Genomic DNA, 16,924 nt, shown 5'->3' on the forward strand with positions numbered 1-16,924 from the left:
GAGTGTATATTTCAAAAATCTGACGATTTGAGCCGGGCGTAAGGAAATGGGTGAGTCCCAAAGTTTCACAAGAAATAAGTGAATATTTCGGGAAAAGAATGACACATCAAAAAACTAAAAAATATGTGCTCAAAATTTATAGGTCTGGATCCCGCGTATGAAAAAAAAGTTGATTAATAGCAAGCTGAAAATTTGTTAATAGCTTAAGGGTGTCTAGTAGGATAAACTTTGATACATGGGAACACTGGAACAGGGGCAGTTTTAATTGTGGAACAGGTTGAAAATTTGGAACGGTCAGAACACGAAAACGGCACATTTATTTTGTCCGACAGAATAGACTTAAACTCTTCGAACAGAGATTAAACTCTCATGCAAAAATTAGACTGCTATTTATCACCTGTCATAATTCCTGTCATATGACATATTCTACATGTTCCACTCATTAAAACGCCCATTTGGTGATAAATAGCAGTCTGATTTTTGCATGAGAGTTTAATCTCTGTTCGGAGAGTTTCAGTCTGTTCTGTCGGACAAAATACATGTGCCGTTTTCGTGGTCTGACTGTTCCAAATTTTTAACCTGTTCCACAATTAAAACTTCCCCTGTTCCAGTGTTCCTATATATCAAAGTTTGTCCTATTAGACACCCTTAAGCTGTTAACAAATTTTCAGCGTGCTATTAATCAACTTTTTTTTCATACGCGGGATCCAGACCTAATATTAAAAATCTATCGAATGATACCAAACACGACTTCCCACAGAGAGGGGGGGGGGGGGGGTAAATTTAATATTTTAAATACGAATCTCGCGATATTTCGCGAAATGAACATCAGATCGAAAAACTGTCAAACACACTTATTTAATATTTTTGAAAAATCTATCGAATGGCACCAAACACGACCCCAACGGGGGTTGGGTGGGGGTTACTTTAAAATCTTAAATAGGAGCCCAAATTTTTTATTGCAGATTTGGATTCCTTATGAAAAAATAAGTAACTTTTATTCGAAACATGTTTTCGAATTATGCATAGATGGCGCTATAATCGGAAAAAACGATTGTTGGAAATGGAAAATTAAATTAAAAAATGGCATGCGCCCACTAAAATGGAAAACTTTACTTAACTTTTTTTGGTTTTAGGACCTACTCTTCACAACCCAATAGGTCCCCATAACGCTCGAGTGACTGCACATTTAACATACTTTGCTCCCCTACCATAAGATATAACACATATTATTATATATATGTAATAATATAATTATTTCGTTGTTTGTATTTATGAATATGTTACCCATATTATGATAAATAAAGACGGTTTATTTGTTTTTAATAACTACAGTAGAGCGTCGATAATCCGAACCCTGGTAACCCGAACGTTTGCTAATCCGAACGCAAAAAAAATTATAAAATTAAAAAATATGATCGCGGACCGAATTTTTGGATTTAATATGACAATATGGGCAAAATATGACCGCGGATTTTTGTTCTGTTTATGCAGAAATACATACAATATATTTGTTTATTATGCAGGTGTTTTATTCCTTGTAACTAAAACGTATGTACATATGTGCTATGTTTAAGAGCTTTTTATGTATTTTGAACATCTGTATGAATCCGAACAATTTGATAATCCGAACTACCCCTGTACCAATTGCTCTACTGTTCTTATATTTCGGCAACTACTTTCAGAAACATCTTAGTATCTCATTTTAAACACTTATTGACTTACACCGATTGGCATCTGAGGCATCGATTTATAGATTTATAGTAGCATCCTTACTTTATATAATGTATTTACATTGTAAACCTTTATACTTTACAACTGTCATATTATTATAAAAGGTTCTTGAACTCTTAAGTGGAGTATCGAGTTTAAGTGAAAATACTCCATCAAGTTTTATTTTGTCTAATCCATGATGGATCTTCTCCAAGTTTGTGCTGAACGACCTTTTTTTTCCTTTGGAACTGAAAAGTTGATTAATAGCAAGCTGAAAATTTGTTAATAGCTTAACGGTATATAGTCGGACAAACTTTGATGTATAGGAACACTGGAACAGGGGACGTCTTAATTGTGGAACAGGTTAAAAATTTGAAACGTTAGACTACGAAAACGTTCCATGTATTTTGTCAGACAGAACTTCCAATTGATTTGTTACCATTTCATTAAACTCTCATGCAAAAATCAGACAGGTGTTTATCACCAACTCAGCATTTTAATGAGTGGAACACAAAGAACAATGTCAAATGACGGGAATCATGTTGGTTAGTAATATCAGTCTGATTTCTACATGAGAGATTAATGAAAGGGTAGCAAATACAAAATACACAAAATACATGGGACGTTTTGGTAATCTGACATTCCAAATTTTTAAACTGTTCCACAATTAAAACTTCCCCTGTTGCAGTGTTCCCGTATATCAAAGTTTGTCCGACTAGACACAGTTAAGCTATTAACAAATTTTCAGCTTGTTATTGATCAACTTTTTTTTGGTCCGCGGGATGCAGGCCTATAATACTTGAGCTATTTTTGCGGATTATGTGACCGATCCAACCCCACTTTCTGGACTTCATTTCATTTTGTACCCTCTTTTGTTTGGTCAGGTGTAGCAGATCTTTTCTGATGATGTTAGTCCAGAAAATACTGCACTCTTCACCTTTAAAACTCATATTTATCAATCAGACACTAAAGATATTGAATTTTTACCTTTGAGTTGATACAAATTTTATTTAAAAAAATTATTTCGCACATGTAACTGACATTCAAAATTTAAAAATAAAATTGAAAAGTGTTGTTTCTGAGAGATGTCTTCATTGTACACAAGCAAAAAGTGCTAATAAACATTTTTGTTCAGAATTCTCTCAGCTACATTTCTTTGAAATATTTTTTCTATGGCTTTGAGTCCATGCCAAAGACCATGTTTATTTTAATTAATAATATTTCAAGTGCTCTGACTGCTTTGTCAAGCATCTCTTTATAGCTGAATTTAACCAATTTTAACCATTTTGTTTAAGAGGAATTGAGCAAAATGCAAAATTTTGACGCATGTAAAAATTATCAATGTGTTTTAAATGGATTCATTTTTTTTTAATCCTGAGAAAACTAATAAGTATTTTTGAAAAATTTAAACGCAGAATGAAAGACTACTTTATTACCGAGGGCCGAAAGCCCCTTAGAATAAATAAAAAGTTTCTCTTGAATAAAATATTTGCAATTAAAAATCACACTAAATTTTTCTTTTTATTTTCACCCCTATAACTTATTAAAATAAACATTATAGAAGTTTTCATATACATAATAAATAAATAATTTTTTTCTTTTACTCTGATAAATATATGAATAAAACAAAAAAATATTTTTTGTTTTGAATAGGGTTTACAATAAAAGCACTCGAGGTTAAAGGATGGTCAATATTTTAATAGAATGGAATTTGATAATCCATATCCAATTTCGAGAAAGCTTTTAAAGGGAGCAGGGAACTAACAGAAAAAATTGATTATTCCCACCTATTTCAAACGAGGTCAAGGATAGAATTTATATAGGGATAATAACAGGGTTGAAAATGTATACAGGATCATTTTACATCACAAAGAGTCAATCTTGATTTGACAAAAATGTGTATCTCTGACTATGCTTTGTTTTTAAACCAGGAGCAGTAAACTAAAAAGACAGATTCACACCCAAAAAATTCACTGGAAAAATCACCAAACTGGTTGATAATGTCGGCCTTCGACGGTAATCCATAAATATGATACTAATAAGTCGCTAAAGAGTTCTAAAAACAACTGCGTTTTATCTAAAAGCTGACTAAAAATCTAAAAATTAAAGGAATAACGTGGAAGACACGAAAAATCGGAGATATAACTTAATTAAACTATGAAATGTCAATAGTGTCAAAATTTTATAAATGTCAATAGTGCCAAAATTTCATAACAGTGGAGTAAACTTGCCTGCGGTTGGACCAATTACCTGCGACTCTTCAAAAGTGGTCGAAAAGTACAAATATTGCTCATATAATTAAAATTAATTTAAGTTAAATTTTTCTTTCTAAATTTTCAGAGTGAACGAGAAGCAAAATATGCTCTTAAAAAAGAACTGGATCAACAAATAAACCGTGAATCCTTTTATAACATCAACAACCTCGCTTACCGGATCAGAGGTATAGCAGGAGAGGATCCAGTTAGCAGTGATTGTGAAGATGATCTTCCTGGCCTTAAACATCTTGAAGCTACCATTTGTAGTGAGGTAAGAGTGTACCAGAATTTATTTTATAGGTCTAGTAATATTTATTTTTACTAGGTTCAATCACCGGATGGTAAGCAGGTTGATTTATTCTCCGAAGTGCATCTTAACGAACTGAGAAAATTGGAAAAGCAGTTGGAGGCTTTAGAAAAAGACAAAATTAGTTTGACGCAAAGTTTAAGGGAAAATCAGGGAATGGTGGAAAAGAGTCAAGGCGAGCTGCAGGTAATAATTCAGATTTTTTACAGAAACTTCTGAATATCATTAACTATACTGTGCGTCAGATAAAGCAGGCGGCCCACAAAATTGGTCATTTTTGATGTCTCGAATTTCCTAAACCGTTGCCTTACTCCTGTCATGGCTTTATTCATTAACAATATCGCTATAATAGTATTGTTGCTGAACAGGTTAATTTTCATTGTATACAGGGTGGACCAATCAAACTGTGTTTTTTTCTCATAGTTCGGAACACCCTGTGAAAGATTATAGCATTTATAAAATACTGAAATTAACAGGTTTTCTTAACATTCTGTTTTTTGATTCATTCGCTTATGTTGGATAATAAAAAAGTTAGGACTTTGACAACTAACCATGTTCTTCATGAAAAAATAATGACAGTTTACTTGATAAACATATGTCCGCAAATGCTTCGTTTCCGAGATACGGGATGTTGAAATTTTTCTTACAAACTGACGATTTGTATATTGCTTTAAAACCGGTTGAGATATGCAAATGAAATTTGGTAGGTTTTAAGAGAAAGTCATTACACATTTTTTGACGTACAATTGTATGTCAAAAAATGCGCAACACATTTTTTGACGTATAATTGTATGTCAAAAAATGCGCAATAACTACCTCTTAAAACCCACCAGATTACTTTTGCATAACCCAACCGGTTTTAGAGCAATAAATAAATCATCAGTTTGTAAGAAAAATTTCAACACCTCGTATCTCGGAAACGAAGCATTTTCGAACATACGTTTGTAAAGCAAAATGTCATTTCTTTTTCATGCAGAATTACCCCTTAAAGTTTTTCGCACAGTTTGTATTGATGAAAAACATGGCTAGTTGTTAAAGTACCTAACTTTTTTATTATCCAAGATAAGCAATTAAATCAAAAAACAGAACATTAAGAAAATCTCAGGCTATAGTTGGGTTTTAATTTCAGTATTTTATAAATGCTAGAATATTTCACAGGGTGTGGTGCACATTGAGAAAAAACACAGTTTGATTGGTACACCTGGTATGCAATGAAAGTTTACCTGTCTAGCAACAACATTATTACAGCGATATTGTAAAAAATAAGGCTAGAACATATTAAAAAATCACCTAAATTGGACAATAGGTTTAGGAAATTCGAGACATCAAAAATTACACATTTTTAAGGTGGTGCGTTAATTTCTTGGAGTAGTGTATTACCTGTTATAACCATTTTTTCATTATTTATTTTCACTAGGTGTTCGTGGCCCGTCTAACCCAATTAGCTGCTCACGTGGACTCCTTACAACACCTCTCACAAACCGTGGATAAAAACCTCACCAAACCCGCAGAAGAAGCAGCTAGAGCCCTTCAACAATACCAGCAATGGTTCAAAATGTCATCTAAGGAGATAGAACTGCTCAAGCGCGATATTAAAGAATTAGAAAATCTTACCAACGTATCCGACGCCACCCTGCAATTAAGAAACGAAATAACGAACTTGAAAAATAAACTGTTTGATACTGAACAAAAGAGTATGGATTTAGATAGTGATCTCAAGCTGCTGAGAGACTTCGCCTGTGAAGCTGGTGCTTCGTTAGATGAAAGTCAAAATACTTTGCAAGGAGTTTCAGAAGATTTGGCTCAGCTTTATCACCATTTGTGCACGATTAATGGGCAAACTCCTTCTAGAGTTATCCTTGATCATGAAAAGGAAGGACTAACACCAAGTAGGTATTTTTTTATATTCGAATTTATTTCTATAATATGCTGTACTTATGTGGTATGTGGAAAGGAGTTCTAGCTGTTTAAGTGAGTTTCGCATTAGAAGACTGGAAAACATACTTCTTCTTTAAGTGCCTTCTCCCAATCGGAAGTTGGATATTATCATCACTATCTTTACTCCATCTACTGCTGCTGTGAAGAGTTCTATGGAACTGCATTTAAACCAGTCCCTTAAATTTTTCGACCATGACACTCTCCTTCCTATACTCCTTTTTCACTATCTTTACTCCATCACTATCAGTATCTTTACTCTATCTACTGCTGCTCTGAAGAGTTCTATGGAACTGCATTTAAACCAGTCCCTTAAAATTTTCGACCATGGGCCTGATTCTAATTCATTTCGATGTCGCAATTTAATTTAGACTCCGCCATGACAGTCGTAATTTATAGCGATTCTTATTCATTTCGATATTAGTTCCAACTGGGGATATTAACGTTATCATTTTGACACTGCTCAGAATTTGGGTAGGTCCTCCTGTTTATTGGATTTATTGGCTATGCAACCAACGCAACGTTTGTTGATAGTCTGGGCAAATTATCGAAAAATGTCATTTTAGGAAAAAGTTATTTACTAGCTATTTTATTGCTAAAATCGAATCTTAAGATTGCATATATTAGTAATATGGGGTAAGACAATTCCGCAGAAAGTATGTTATTTTATTTATAAACAAATTAGCACTCCTAAATCTTCTTTTTTTTTTCAATTAGTGCTCTTTAGCTCCTAAGATGTTTCCTTTAAACCAAAAACACTCAAATAAAAATTCACCGCAATTTAGTTCTGCACAAATAGTCACGATAAGTCGCTATTTAGTGACTTTATTTCGTTAGTTAAACTAAAATCCACAAGGCTCGCACAGTCGCATTTCAACGTCGCCATATTGATTGCGACTTGTTTTGAGTCGAAATTTGAATTATAATCTGGGCCCATGACACTCTCCTTCCTATACTCCTTCACTATCTTTACTTCATCACTATCACTATCTTTACTCCATCTACTGCCGCTCTGAAGAGTTCTATGGAACTGCATTTAAACCAGTCCCTTACATTTTTCGACCGTGACACTCTCTTCTTATACTCCTTCCTCCTCTTATTTTCCACTCTATTATCAGTCTCAGCATTTTATATCGTTGTCCTCTCATTACGTGTCCCGGATATTGTAACTTTCTTATTTTTATTGTGTTTATACTCTGGGCTAATTAGCAAAATACAAGGAAAAGTTATTTACCAGCAATTTTATTGCTGGAATCGAATCTTATTATTGTATGTGTTAATAATATAGATATGCAAAGTCCGCAGATAGTGTGCTACTTTTTTATAAACAAAATGGCGCCCGAAAATCGTGTTTTTTTCAATTTTTGCTCTATAACTCCAAAGATTTTAACTTTAGACCAAAAACACCCAAATAAAAGTTCACCGCAATTAAATTCTGCATAGAGATGTGTTTTTTTCGATTTACTTCGACGAAAACTTTCCCCGGAAAAAGCGGGGTTTTCCAACAAAATCTTTAATTTTCAACTAAACTTTTAGATAAGTAGTTGTTAATCAATAATTAAATAACTTGGTAACGTAAAAGCCCTTTCCATATACATTATAATTCCAGAAGTCTATGGAAATTGAATGAACAGTATAGCAACAATTAAAATGTTAATTAAAAATTTACGGTAGCTATAATAACGACAATAATTATGATGCATAAGAATAACTATGATTTTTTCATAAAAAGACACTATATCTATCTATTGTACTTTACAGAATTGAAATTGGATTATTTAAGCGGCCTCAGGAATATTTTAAAATTATAAACAATTTTTTGGTTTATAAACAAATAGAATATCTCGGGAAATATTAAACTAAATTAAATAGCGAAAACAGTATTCGAAAGACAGCGGCAGGACGCTTCTTATAAAAGAAAAAACGTTTAATTTTGAAGAGTGGTTCCTGAGATACAACAGGTCAAAGTTGACCAAAATTTACGGCAAAGATATAAACAATAGGATCATAATTTTTAAACCATCACCTTTTTATTTTTGTTCTCTTTCTCCACACCAATTTTCATATCTTTAAAATCCTCATAACATATATTATTATAATAAAAACTATCGATAATACGTGTGAAAATTGCCAAAAATAGCAAAATTCCAATCAAAAATTAGGTTGGAGAAAATGTAACCCTCAAAGTTCAAAATCGGTATACGTTAACAAAATGCATTTTCTCGACTTCCCATGGAGCAATTTCCTTCATTCTTTTTTTGTTCCCTAATAACTCGAGTAGAGCCATCGAACTAATGCATTATTCAATGTCAAACTTGCTTTTGTTGTGTTATAATAGATTAATTTATTTATAAGAACAGAAAATTACATATTTTTTCCAGTTGTAGGCTTTTTTTAGATAAACTTACTACAAGTGTACCTTTTAAAGTTAAAAACATAAATATTCTCATTTGAAAGGTGTATAATTATTTAAACAAATTAAAATATTGTGTTATAATAAATACATTAATTTATTATAACAAAACAAAAGCAAGTTTGACATTTAATAATGCGTTAGTTCGATGGCTCTACTCGAGTTACTTGGGAACAAAAAAAGAATGAAGGAAATTGCTCCATGGGAAGCCGAGAAAATGCATTTTTTTAACTTATACCGATTTTGAACTTTAAGGGTTACATTTTCTCCAACCTAATTTTTGATTGGAATTTTGATATTTTGGCAATTTTCACACGTATTATCGATAGTTTTTATTATAATAATATATGTTATGAGGACTTTAAAGATATAAAAATTGGTGTGGAGAAAGAGGACAAAAATAAAAAGGTGATGGTTTGAAAATGATGATCCTATTGTTTATATCTTTGCCGTAAATTTTGGTCAACTTTGACCTGTTGTATCTCAGGAACCACTCTTCATAATTAAACGTTTTTTCTTTTATAAGAAGCATCCTGCCGCTGTCTTTCGAATACCGTTCTCAGAATTTAATTTAGTTTAATATTTTCTAAGATATTCTATTTGTTTATAAGCCAAAAAATTGTATATAATTTTAAAATATTCCTGAGGCCGCTTAAATAGTCCAATTTCAATTCTGTAAAGTACATTAGATAGGTATAGTGTCTTTTTATGATAAAATCGTAGTTATTCTCATGCATCATAATTATTGTCGTTATTATAGCGACCGTAAATTTTTAATTAACATTTTAATTGTTGCTAAACTGTTCATTCAATTTCCATCGGCTTCTGGAATTATGATATATATGGAAAGGGCTTTTACGTTACCAAGTTATTTAATTATTGATTAACAACTACTTATCTAAAAGTTTAGTTGAAAATTAAAGATTTTGTTGGAAAAACCCGCTTTTTCCGGGGAAAGTTTTCGTCTAAGTAAATCGCAAAAAACACGTCTCTATGCATAATTTAATTGCGGTGAATTTTTATTTGGGTGTTTTTGGTCTAAAGTTAAAATCTTTTGAGTTATAGAGCAAAAATTGAAAAAAACACGATTTTCGGGCGCCATTTTGTTTATAAAAAAAGTAGCACACTATCTGCGGACTTTGCATATCTATATTATTAATATATACAATCATAAGATTCGATTCCAGCAATAAAATTGCTGGTAAATAACTTTTCCCAAAAATGGCCTATTCTCCGATAAGACTATTATTATTTCGTATTCTTTGCCCATTTATGGCAATACTTCCGTTTTAGTTTTCATGCTATTCTAAGCATCCTTATGCAACACCACATTTCAAATAACTGTTGCTTATTTATGTGTTCTTGCTTCAATGTCCATATTGCTCTATCGAAAAGACGTAGCATATCAAAGCTCTTACTCTCAGTTCTAATGTAAGGTCTTTGTTGCAGAGAACTCTTTTCATTTCTTTGCTATTTCTATCCTGGCCCTTATTTCTGTTGTTTGATCATTATTGTCTGAAATCCAGGGCCCTAGGTATTTATATTTATCAACCTTTTCTATCTCTACAAAACTGTTTTGTTTTGTTTAGTAGTAATTGGAGTTGTTTAGCAGAGCTTGCCATAATCATGGTGTCATCTGCATATCTTACTATCGTTAATAGATTTTCCGTTAATTATTATTCCTTCACTTTGAGATAGTAATGCTTCCCCCAAAATAGCTTCACTATATACATTAAATAGTAATGGAGACATAATACATCCCTGCCTAACATCTCCCTGATTTCAATTTCTGGACTGGGTTCGTTATTTATTATCGAGCAGCTTATCAATGTATTAAATATTACTTTTTATTTATAGTGACTGAAACAGCTCCACCCATCGGAGAAATGTCTAAAATAGAATTATTAAGAAGCAGACTGAAGAATGACATTCCATTGCACGAGTTAGAACCCCTGAATGATACAGCAACTTTATCCAGAAATGTCTTCACCATTGTAGATCAAATAAAACATCTAAGAACCGCTGTTGAAAGTACTATAGAGTTATCTAAAAATAAAAGAGGCACCACCGATGGATCGTATGAATGTAAGTGTTAAAAAGGCTTTGATATTAAGTATTGTACTAATCTTATTTTCTTAGCTTCTCGTGACGAATCCAGTGAATCAGAGATTCAAGAGTTACAAGAACAGGTGGTGAGGTTGAAAAGTCTTTTATCTACAAAACGTGAGCAAATTGCTACTTTGAGAACAGTTTTGAAGTCAAACAAAAACACCGCTGAAGTGGCTCTGACGAATTTGAAGAGTAAATACGAAAAAGAGAAGACCATCGTTTCCGAAACTATGATGAAGCTAAGGAACGAATTAAGATTACTTAAAGAAGATGCTGCCACATTTTCAAGTAAGTTTGAAACGATTTGTGTTACTGATCGTCCAACAAAAAAATAAATATTGACACTTGTAGAATTGAACATTAAATATTTCCAACTATGTTAAAAATTAAGTCACAATAATTGTGACCGATGGGCTTAAATCATTTTAGAATATTTGTATCTCGGTAAGGAATAATATTTTATTTAAGTGTTTTAGGTTAAATCTTCGTATTTTGTGCTAAGGTTTCTCCAGTTACGATATGGACAATTATTAATGAAACACCCTGTATATTATCCCGCCACCCGAGTCGACGGCGTTCACGTGGTCCTCTTCTGGTTATGACTACTTCCCATACCAGCCTTATTATTCTTTAGTCAGAATAGTCGGCGACAGAGAGGCAACGCTGAAAAATCTCTTTGAATTTACTAAAGCTGGATTTTTCACAGTTGATTACTGTGATTGTGTAGAGAAACATACTGCGGTCGGTCAAGCGAAAGGTAGAACAGGGGTTACTGAGAGGGTATCAAAGTTGCTTTCCTACGAAAGTAATTAAATCCATTTACTAAGGCTGAAAATCAGTACACACGTTCTAAATTGAATATAAATAAAAGTTATTACAGTTAATCAGCTGTATTACGGGACTGAGCCGGTCGGTCGGCCCCAGTGAATGTACAGGGTTATTCACTATATTTTGACCCCCTTGTAAACTGCTTTATTTACAGAACTAGACAAAAATGTAAAATACAAAAGTTATTCGATTTTTAAATTATGATTTTTTGACATATATATCGTTCTAGTGACGTCATCCATTTGGGCGTGATGACGTAATCGACTATTTTTTTAAATGGGAATAGTGGTCGAGTGCTAGCTCATTTGAAAGGTTATTCAATTCCCTATTCAGTAATATAAACATTAACATGATTAATTATACAGGCTGTCCAAAAAAAATTTTAATTAAATTAATTGTTTAATTAATAATTCAAAACTTTTTTTGGACACCCTGTATAAATAATGATCTTAATGTTTATAGTACTGTATAGAGAATTGAATAACCTTTCAAATGAGCTAGTACACGACCCCTATTCTCATTTAAAAAAATAGTCGATTACGTCATCACGCCCAGATGGATGACGTCACTAGTACGATATATCTGTCAGAAAATCATAATTAAAAAATCGAATAACTTTTGTATTTTACATTTTTTTCTAATTCTGTAAATAAAGCAGTTTACAAGGGGGTCAGTAACCCCTGTTCTACGTTTCGCTTGACCGACCGCAGTATGTTTCTCTACACAATCACAGTAATCAACTGTGGAAAATTTAGCTTTAGTAAATTCAAAGAGATTTTTTAGCGCTGCCTTTCCGTCTAGTAGTTCTTCTGTAGTGTTTTGCCCATTGGAATCTCTGGACTTGTATTTCTTTTATGTTAGCAGCAGGATATAGTTTTTCAAGCTCTTCGTTCGTTCTTATCTTGTATTGTCTTGCTGCTCCATCAAGCACAGGCCCAGATATCTTCATTGGGATTTTTCTTTCCCAAACACGTAGTCGCTCTTTATTTGCCTTTGTTATCGTGTATGTTTCGCTACCCTACATCACTACGGGTCGTATGATTGTTTTATAAAGTTGTATCTTTGAATGTCTTGTTAGTTGTTTCGATTTTATAAGGTTTCGAAGGGCATAAAGACATCTGTATCCTGTTGTTTATTACTTGCGATCCGTCATTGTCTTCAGTTATTGTTGTTCCAAGATACTTAAACTCTCTGACGCGTTCAAAGTTAAAGTCATCGATGGTGATCTGCTGTCCGATTCTATCTCTGTTTCGGTTATTGCACTTCATATACATATATTTAGTTTTGATTTCATTGATTAGGATTCCCATCTTTACTGCTTCCTTCTCGAATCTGACTAAAGTCTGCTTCTTCCTTAATCGGGTGTTTCCTATTAGATGTATAATGTATACAAATGCCAACATTAAGTTTGGTCCTTCTCGATGGAATACTGTAGACGGTTTTTTAGGTATTTAATAATTAAAAAAGCGCCGAAATTTCTGCAGAAAACTACGTTGCCCTGATGTAAAATCAAGGAAAAGTTTAAACATCACATATTATTTTATACAAACATGTAACATTATAACGTTCAAAGGGTTTTCACCCAGATATTTTGGTGGCTCAAAGCATGTATACCTGTAAAGAATACTGATTGGACAAACTGGGGTTAAATTCCCAATTTGTTGTTAAATAAAATGTGGTCCCAATGACCTTTGTGGATTGTATTTATTCCCCAACGCTTTGGTTCAATATCACACGCCATAAAGAGGTGGTAAAAAGTTTATCCTGTAAGTAAGATTAAAATAATAAGTACATATATGAATAGGGCTTTTCATCGATTGTTATTTGTTTCGAGCTTCTGTCATATGTTGTTTGTATAATCGGTGTATAATATTAATATACACGGATTATATGACATATGACAGAAGCTCGAAACAAATGACTGTGAAGGAAAAGCCGTATTGATTAAGTACAGATTTAATTATCCCAAATTAAAAACATTACAAAATTAAACAATTAAATTAAAAAAAGAGAACCTATTTAAAAGCTTATTGATATTATCGGATAAGTTGAAAGTCTATAGACGTAAAACTCTTAAAATATATTTATTAGAAAGTTCTGATATAGGCCACCAGACCTATTCTGCCGTGCTTAGCGAAAACGCCGTATCTGCAAAAATCTGAAAAAATTAGATTTATATATTTTTCAAACCCAAATGTGCATATCTATCTTATTTTCTTACTAAAAATGACGTAAGTTAAGCCAAAATACATTAAACACAACGCATTTTATGCCGTATCTGCAAAAATGTTCATGGATACTTAGAATAAATGCGTCATCTGAAAAATACTTAGAAAAAAAATGGCAGACTAATTACCTCGTTATACGCGGATCTCGTTATATCAGACAACAATTATATTGTGCATACATACCTATATCGTTGTCTAAAATACTAACTTTCTATTATATAGTGATGCCATTCGGAGCAATATAAGTTGCTAAATATTGTTTCTTCGACAATTAGGCTTCGCCATCATAAATTATAAATTTTTTTACAATATTCAGTATCGGCCAATAAATAAACAGAACAGGAAGAACTTTATTATAGGTAGGCGTGGATTTTTATTAAAGCACTACCCTCGATATCTTCAGTGGAGTCGGCCTCAACAGAAAACAGTGGAGGCATGTTGTCCAGTCGGCTAAAACCCACGAAGGGTTGTAACGCCACGGAGTATTAATTAAGTACTACCCTGGAGAACAGCACAGATGTTGGGAATTTATGTATACAGGTAGGTAGTTGAGCTATTTACTTATAGCCAAAAGCTAAAAATAGATAAAGAATAATAAAGATACATATTTTACGATTTCATTTTTCCTCGTTATAGAAATGTTCAGTTCAATAGGAATTTTATGGGACATCTAGTGTACCTCGTTATAAGCGAAACCTCGTAATAACCGTGTTCGTTATAGATAGAGCCTACTGTATTATAAAATAAGAAAAAGCTTAGCGCAAACGCAGTACTGCATTCTTCCTAAGGAGGAAGAAGTTAATTTTTATGTAGTATACTTAGAAAGAACGCAGTAACATGAGTTTTTAGAGTAAATAAAATATTTTTTGCCAATCTTATGTATAAATATGAATTCTATGATATTTACTATGTATATAAAGTAGAAAACAAAACAAAATTCTAAATAGTTTTCAACGGCTAGACATTTAAACAAAAACCGATTTTACTCAAATTCGATCTCTCTGCAGATACGGCGTTTTTCCTAAGGACGGCAGTATTGTCCTCTTGTACACCACCATGGCTGGTGATCAATTGCTATTCCTCTAACTTCTCCACTCGAACTCGAAGTTAATTTGCTGGTTTTGAAAAAAAAAAAAAAAAGAAAACTTAGGGCCACGGCTCACTGCCGAAACCCCACAAATCTGCAATCTTAGCAAGCTTAGCACTTATTTTAGCGGTGAAATCACTACACAAATAGACCCCAATGATGTATGCTAAACTACACATTTGGCTGACAATTTTCTACTCACTCCTGTATAAATCTAAACACTTATCCAACACTTATTTAAATCAAATTACAATTTTTACGTGTGGTTGGCAAATTTTTCAACACGCGTGCGTACAACTCCAGTAAAGCCAAGGTACCTACTGACTATTTTAACGACGAAACCAAAACAATTTCTCCCCGCTCCCTGCTGATAAATGTGGACAGTTGCGGATCTAGAAATTCGTAATAGGGTAGGGCTAGACTTCCCGAAAATATTATTATTATTATCCAGATTTAGCCACACGGTTCACGGTCCCTCTAAGGCACTGAGCAGAGAGCAGTCCCAGTATAGCTTGTAGTCGTCGTTTTCAAGCATTCTGCTAGAGACTTCATCTCAATAGGTTCTTAAATTAGCAACATGCTTGTCGCTGCTCATCTATTCCCATAAGTCCTCTTCCTCCTAGATACCGCAGTAATGTTGTTCTCTCTACTGCACTGAGTGGATGATATTTTTGTGCCTTTGTCAGAAGTGTTCTTGTTTTCTGCTGAAGACTTTCTATATCCATTTTTGACCACTTTATAATTCCAATTGTGTAGCTAAGCGCGGAACAGGCGTTAAGGGGTAAAATTCACTCATCCCAGATACTTACAGCATCAAAAGGATTGAGCTCTGGTGTGGCTCTTTCCATGGTTTTGAGCCCTATATGATGTCTGCTGGAGTATCTCAAAAATTTTCATGTACATCTGGACCTTGAAAATAGGACACTTTTCAGCATGGTTTATAGAGATGTCCATTCAGATTCAACTATTTTATGTTTTCTAGAAGGTTCTTCGAAATTACTCCAGTGGTAGAAAGACTAATAGGTATTGTCTGAGTACTTCCAAATCTCTGTACTTGGCGATATTTTCGTTATATTCAACATGCAGATTATTATTGTTAGGTATTGCTACATCAGTTAGTGTTGTTTCTCTTATCAATTTATTAACTAATATGAGATCTATTCTATTATGTGCCACTGTTTGGCCTGCAGTTCCAGTTTAACTTTTAATTGTCATTCTCAAGCAAACTCTCAGGGACGTATTGATAATACGGGAGATGGTTGGTTTGGAGAAGTCCCACTTTGATAGCTATCTCTTGATGAAGGATCTTTCCTACTGAGTCATGCCGTTCCTTATTGCCAGTTGCAGCAAACGCCTGGCAGGCCCCTGTAAGATATTTGATGGTTTCTTGAGATTTACATCCATATCGAAATTAGTCGTTTTGGATCTGATTTTCTTTTAATTCCGCTAGTTTTGCTATACCCAAACCGAATTACAACAGTGAATAAACTGTATTGAATGTTCCAATGTTGCCACATTGGCTCGGCGCTCGGCCGTTGTGTGAATGCATTCTGACATACTATTCATTGCTTAAAATGTGTAAAACGTATTGTTGCATAAATTAATAATTCAAATCAAACATTCTGCGTAAAATAGTTATACAAAATGATAATTTATAGGCAGTTATATTCTTTGCTAAAGTCGGGACAATTGTAGAACTGTAAAAAAATATTATTTATAGACTAAGTACAATAGGAGGTTCTAAGGCCCCATTAACCTCCTCTGTATCCGCGCCTGAATATGGACATAATTAATCGACTTATTTTTATTTGGCGCGCTAATATTTAATTTCAATTTTAAATCACGCGTTTTCGGAACACTGATGATGGAACAATTAACGTTTCCGAAAACGTTATGATGTAGTCCGAAAGGGTCTTTTTAATATAGCTTTTATAAAGGATTTTTAATAAAAGTTTTATTAAAATAAGCCACAATTAAATTGAAAATAATAATTTTATTAACGTTTCGACGCCCAAATCGGGTGTCGTCAAAATACAAAATACTACTAAA

General features: G+C 33.2%; 1 protein-coding gene across 1 annotated transcript in view; it reads left to right on the forward strand.

The window, feature by feature from the left end:
• Positions 1 to 16,924, forward strand: part of LOC114332834 (protein bicaudal D) — a 52,224-nt gene that overhangs the window by 13,451 nt on the left and 21,849 nt on the right. Inside the window, exons 3-7 of the mRNA XM_028282612.2 lie at positions 4,054 to 4,239; positions 4,294 to 4,461; positions 5,693 to 6,164; positions 10,481 to 10,708; positions 10,763 to 11,020. Of these exons, the coding sequence (XP_028138413.2) occupies positions 4,054 to 4,239; positions 4,294 to 4,461; positions 5,693 to 6,164; positions 10,481 to 10,708; positions 10,763 to 11,020 (1,312 nt within the window). The remainder of the gene's footprint in view (positions 1 to 4,053; positions 4,240 to 4,293; positions 4,462 to 5,692; positions 6,165 to 10,480; positions 10,709 to 10,762; positions 11,021 to 16,924) is intronic.

The sequence above is a fragment of the Diabrotica virgifera genome, chromosome 9 (assembly GCF_917563875.1).
Source record: "Diabrotica virgifera virgifera chromosome 9, PGI_DIABVI_V3a".
In the NCBI taxonomy this organism is placed as follows: domain Eukaryota; kingdom Metazoa; phylum Arthropoda; class Insecta; order Coleoptera; family Chrysomelidae; genus Diabrotica; species Diabrotica virgifera.